The 6231-nt window shown below is 47.6% G+C and overlaps 1 protein-coding gene across 1 annotated transcript in view; it reads right to left on the bottom strand.

Annotated features, from left to right (window-relative positions):
- Positions 1-543: 543 nt before the first annotated feature.
- Positions 544-6231, bottom strand: part of WASHC5 (WASH complex subunit 5) — a 330547-nt gene continuing 324859 nt past the window's right edge. The window contains exon 29 of the mRNA XM_085604961.1: positions 544-930. Coding sequence (XP_085461087.1) covers positions 874-930 — 57 coding nt within the window. The 3' untranslated portion in view covers positions 544-873. The remainder of the gene's footprint in view (positions 931-6231) is intronic.

Genomic DNA, 6231 nt, shown 5'->3' with positions numbered 1-6231 from the left:
TTCACGTTACAAGTGTAAGAATACACAGAATGCATGAGAATGGGCAGGGTGCCAACAGACAGCTAACAACAATACTACTTACCGGTATCCCCAGTACTTGGGGAGAAGGGTGGACCTGCTCTAAAAAATTAAGGTTTTACCCCATCTAACCGCTTCGCCAACAACTTGTGTCCTGGGTTCATCTATAAGCGTGTCCACCACGTACTAGAAGAGACCTGGAAGTCATGTGTCCGGCCGCACCCTTGTGCTCCCCTCACACCACTCTACGGACCGGAACACTCACATGTCCACACTGTGGGTTGCCGATTGTGTGCTGTGGCCGCCTCTGCTATGGAAATGTTCATCTACCGTGAACCGTAACCACCCCTTTGATAAGCAATGAACAGAATCCGTGGCATTAGCAGTTTACTTATAGACGTGAAACGTGTAGATCAGCCACCTTCCCGCACAAGGTTCCACTTGTACCTTAAAAGATGCTTACCGTGATGTAGCTGCAGCATCTAAGATTATTTTCAGAATGTAAAAGAAAATGAGCATGGCTTATTTTATTGGCACAGTTTTATTATTATAGAAAAGCTCGACTTTCACAAATATTTTTATATCAGAAAACTAAATGCATCTGTATGCAAAATCTGTACACACTGAATTGTGGATGTCCGTTAGTATATATGGAGACAGAAACGACGTCACTACTGTACACTCTCTAGTGCGTGTTCCTCATTTGCTCTGAGTTCTGTGATCTCATCATGGACTGGCGCTGTGAGATGGCGTCACTGACGGGAGTCTTGAGCACTGGGTGGGGACACGTGCCACAGCCCAGCCGGGCGTTAAGTGTCCTCGAGGGGTCGATTCCAAAACGCAGTCCTGGTTTGACTACAGAATTGTCCGGAATTCGTCGACGATAAAATTGGGCACGTGCGCTTCAATAACCTGTAATGAAAACACACTGGTCAGAAGGTGGCTAAAAAAACAATAGATCTCCTACACCAGGGTCGGACTGGCCGTAGCGGGCACCAGGCTTTTCTCCGGTGGGCCGTTTTTGTTACCGGGGGCTTGCAATATCGGTGCCCTGTAACAAAATCGGCTGAAACAGGCCCTGGCATACAGCTCGGTTGTACGCCAAAAATATTTTTTTGGGCTGCAACGAAGTTAAAAATTAATGATCAGATAAAATACACAAAACATACATATGGCAGATAAAACAAGTGATAAAAATGTAGCATAAAAACTAATTTAGCTAGCCCATTGAGCGGACTAGATAGATGATTAGCATTAGATGTTGCTGCCCAAGACGCTTTTTTGTCTAATCCTCCACATGGCAGGCAAAAACTGTGAGACCACAAAAATCACGCATTGGCTAGCATCAGTTTTTAAAATTTTCAGAGACTCTCCAAGTATCCTGAGTCCTAAATTAGAACAGAGTGGTACAATGTATTATTTCCTAATACTCTGGTAAGCGGGGCAAACAAATAGAACATGCTTGACTGTTTAAGGGTCAGAACATGATGGGTACTGCTCCATACTAGACCTAGGTGCACGCCCCCAACTGGCTGTGAAGGAGGAAAGTGACAGGGTCTCATATCTGAACTGCAAGAAGATCTTTGTAGCAATCTGCAGGCTCAATTTCATCTAAAAATTGCTCTTGCTCAAATCCCTCATTCTGCTGAAGGAACAGCGAGGTCAGGGAACCCAGATTAGACTGCACAGTAATTTGTAATGCCGGTATGCGCTCTTAATTTGGGCCTTCAGGATCACACAAGCCTCAAAGGGAGCATCCCATAGCTGTGTCAAACCAATATTTGTGAGGGTCAAGTTCACATACTTCAACCGCAGATTGTCTTTAGCACCCACTAGGTGTAATATCTCCAGCAGGCCTGACAGGTAGGCGAACAGTTCAGGGTGGCCCAGAGCCTCTTCAAATAAAGGTTTGGCCTTAAACCGACTACATCTACTATATTTTCTGCCCCATGTCCAACCTATAGGGGAGCATTGAGGTGCTAATGGGAAGGCCGGTTAATTCACACATGAAGCGATTTTCAGCTAAGCCGAGAGTGGAAGCATCCCTATGTCTCCATAGCTGAGCCGAATGCCTGATAGTCATAGACTTGTAATGCTGGAGAGATGGTGCGAAAAGGTGAGCCCTTATTCAAATTGACTATATCCCCTGAGGTTTGCTCTAATCTGACGCTACACTTTGTAATGTGCGTGTACCAGTTAAAGTGTTCAATAAGGGTAACTCCCAGATAATCAAAGATATGGACGCGTTCCAAGGGAGACCCTCTAAGTGTGGGATTTGGGTGCGTGATGCGGCAGGGGTTAAAATCCCTATATTTAGTTTGCAGTGGTATCGTTTAACTATCATTGTCCATAATCCAGCAATGCTCTCCCGTTGGTGGCAACCCAGACATAATCCAACGTGCCAAGCAACCTGGACTGGAGGCATTTCTAGGGTAACCTGTTATAACAAGCATTGGCATAGCCAATAGGTCTCGCCTTTGGGACCTTATAAGTGTTTAGCCATGCAACAGTTGCATAACTAAATACTTATAAGGTCCCAGAAGCGAGACCTATTTCCTATGCAAAGCGACCGTGCGGCCGCGAAAGTAAGAGTGATTGCGATGGCGATCATGATCAAACATCAAAGCGGCCGTGCGGCCGCGAAAGTGATAGTAATTGCAGTAAAGCGCGGCATGCGCGCCCATGCACATGCACTGTAGCTCTAGGCTGGCCTGGTAGCACTTTTTGGAGCCCTCTCAATAAGTCTCGCCAGACCAGCGCATGCGCTGGGTCAGGCGAGACCTAAAAAGGGTGGGTTCAGTGTGATGAAACAGTAAATCAACAACGTTATGTTAACAATTTTGCAAATCATGACTCTTACAGCAAGAGTAGCATGGGCACCAGGGTTGTATCCAGATGAATAGTGCTGATTGTTAGTTTGAAAAGCCAGGTCTTTAAAGTTCCCTAAAGGCAAAATGGTTTGATGGGACCTTAAATGTCTGTGCCGCTCATTCTAATATTTTGCGGCGCAGACAATATCAAGGATTGGCAAAGCCAGCAGGTCTCACCTTTGGGAACTATTGGCTTTGCCAATGGATGTTAGCCATGCTGTACATCATCAACAATGCTATACTGCATGGCTAAAGTATATATATTTTTTTAAATTACACTGACGCAGTCATTTTGTAGGCGCATGCAACACGCATGTGCGTCTACAAAAAATGAGTATTTTTTTAAAATGGCTGCGCAGTCAGGGAAAACAAAGGTGGCCTGGTGTTTTTTGGCGTGGGGGTAGAAAACAACGGTGGGGGGTAGAGGTAACATGGAGGTGTGTGGGGAGAAGCAACAGGTGAGAGAAAGAGGGAGCAGGGGTGGGCCAGAGAGCAATGAGGAGCAGTTGGAAGAGACACACACAGGATGAACAAGGAATGGGGGTGGGCCAGGGTAAGTACAGTGAAGAGGCACAGTGGGCAAAAAAGGAGAGTGTGGGAAAGAAACAGAGGGTGGGAGTGGGGAGAAGAAGCAACAGGCAGGGGCAATTTAATCAAACGAATTAGAGAGATGTACTACGATAGAGTGCTTACACAAAAAGAAAAAAGTGGTTCACAGAAAGCAAGCATGGAAAGCAGGCAATCAAAGACATTAAAGTGGCAATGCTCCAAGGGAAGAACAAACAAGATTGAACCAATTAAACAAGAAGCAGGAAAATGAGAGGGACAGTAAGGCCAATCAATGGTAAGCGTTGGATAGGCTTCAATTCCCTGTATGTTCTTGGTTAACCCAGGATTCACAACAGACGGCGCAAGTACGGTGCAGTAAGCTTGACCTAAAAAGGGCAATCTTTTGCATAAAGAATCAGTAAGCAGTGCTGCTGTAGACAAATGGAAAGATCTAGTAAGAATGATTTACTACCTTTGGTTAGGCGCTGGCCCATGTTGATGAATGCATGATGAACTATGCAGAGGCTTTAGAATAAAATGTGTTTGCCTGCAGGAAGGGAGTTCTGCCAAAATTGCAGACCTCTTGATACGACTGTGTAAACCCAACACTGCACAGGCAGCCAGGTTCTGAAACGGATGACGTTTATTTTGCTTGTATTTAGGGGACTGCAGTAGTTCAGCTGTAACAGAAGGGTGTAGGAGACTGGCTTAGTATTTGGTGCACACCCATTTAAGTGAAGCACTTTGCACTAATCCAGACAACCCTTATGGTGATTTTAGTGGCCTTAAAAAACCATAGAAAGCTCTCTAAGTGGCAGATGTGGAGAGCAACCTTCAGGCTTAGTCCAAGAGTGTTAAGTAGCTTGTTTTACCAGAACTCATCATTTAGTGTAGGTTAAAGGAAAAAGATTCACACAACGTAGTTAAAAAAATATGTCTATTTATTATACACACTCACTAACACATTGGTATATCTCCTACCCGGAGATAGCAACACAAATACACACAATACTTCAATTGTAAACAGGTAAGCACAAATACACAGTTGTCTCCGGGGGGGGGGGGGGATGAGACTAAACCATATACTAAAGAAGTGGAATGTGAACTACGACCAAAGTTGGAACTTGGGCTAGAGGACTCAGAAGAGCTGGGGACACCAGCAACCACCCGAGGTAAGCACCCAGGAATTCCACGGATGCTGTGTGCAGAGTGGAAACACAGCCGCGTGCTCAATGCAAGTCAATGGGACAGTTGCGGTTGCAGTTTTAAAGAAAAAGGACCCTTCCCAGTGGACCCTGAAAAAACCCAGTGGAAGACAGAAGGTTGGAGAGTCACCCCACCGTGCATACCGAAGGAAACAGGATACCTACACCAGGGAAGCCGGCTACATAGGTGTGAAGGGACGTTTGAAACCATCATAGGCCACAATGAAAGACCTCAGGAAAGATGCCGCTGTCAAAAAGGATGAGAGTCCAGAGGAATCCTGGGGTGGATTCTTGAAGAGAAGAACCTGCAAGCAGAGGGGACAGAGTCGATGTCACTCAGAGGTGACCAGAAGGCACGGAAGAGCAATGACCACCGATGACAGAAGATGCAGGAGTGATGACGGTGACCTTGTTGCTGCAGCTGTGAGGACCAGGTGACATTGTGGAAGACCAGGTGACATTGTGGAGGACCAGGAGCTGTTTACGAGCTGTCCCACGTCGGAAGTCGAGAACCAGGGGGTCGGTGTACGGCGGGAGCACCAACAAGCCTTGCCAGCAGCAACAGACGTGGTAAAGGATAAAGGACCAACGTTGGGACCAGCAAGGTCCAAGGGACTCCCCATTTGCAGGAGAGTCAGAGCAGGCCCCAAGCAAGCAGGGGAGCCCACTGGAGCCAAAGAAGACCCTCAAGAGAACCCACAGGCCAAAGGCACAGAAATCGCAAGAGGACCTCAAGCAGCTCACCAAAGATGCAGTCCAACGGTGCAGAGGATACGGTGAGGATGAAGACTTTGGTGGGAAGAGATGCTGGAGATTCTTGTTGCCAGAAGATCTCTGGAGTACAGAGCCAACACGCCTTGGTAACTGCAAGTCAATGGGGTGCACAGGGGTTCTGACGAGGGGTACTGGCATCCAACTTGCTGAGAGGACAGGTCAGGCCTCGAGCGACTTGCAGAACCTCCACCTGTGTTGCTGAGCCTTTCGGAGTCTGTGGGATGTCAGGAGCAGCAGACCGGTCAGCTTTGTTGCGGTGCCTGCAGATGCCTGTCCTTGATGCCCACAGGCCTGGAGAGGAGCCTGGAAGAAGCATAGGCACATACGATGGGAGAAGACTTGCAGAACAGGGAGACCAGGCGCAGCAGGAGTCTTCTTTGGTGCAGTCTCGGTTCCAGGTGAAGTCCAGGTGCCCAGACTGTTGAAGTGGTTTCAGATCTGAATCTTGTCCCACAACAGATCTGAAGAGCCACCCACAGGTAACACCTTAGGTACCCTAGTGAAAGGGTTGGAACGATTCAGGGGTCCCTCCCAGAGGAGAGGCTGGACAGGATACTCCCATGTCCTTTGTCCAGTTTCGCACCAGAGCGGGAGCAAAGGGCTCCCTGAACTGACTCGAACTGGAGTATGGAAGGACAGCACCAAATGTGCCCTTCAAAGCAGTCTGGTGGCGCTGACAAGCGCCCCCACCACAGCCCAATACACTAAGTCCTGTCTTGGAGGTGGTCACACCTCCCTGTGCATGGAAATCTATTGTTCTACCTTCTCCTGCTCGAGCTCAGCTCAGCATCAGGAGGGCAGAATTGGGTCTGTGG

This window comes from Triturus cristatus, chromosome 5_1 (genome assembly GCF_964204655.1).
Source record: "Triturus cristatus chromosome 5_1, aTriCri1.1, whole genome shotgun sequence".
NCBI lineage: Eukaryota > Metazoa > Chordata > Amphibia > Caudata > Salamandridae > Triturus > Triturus cristatus.
The sequence above is the reverse complement of the archived record's forward strand: the minus strand, read 5'-3'. Positions and strand labels throughout refer to the sequence as shown.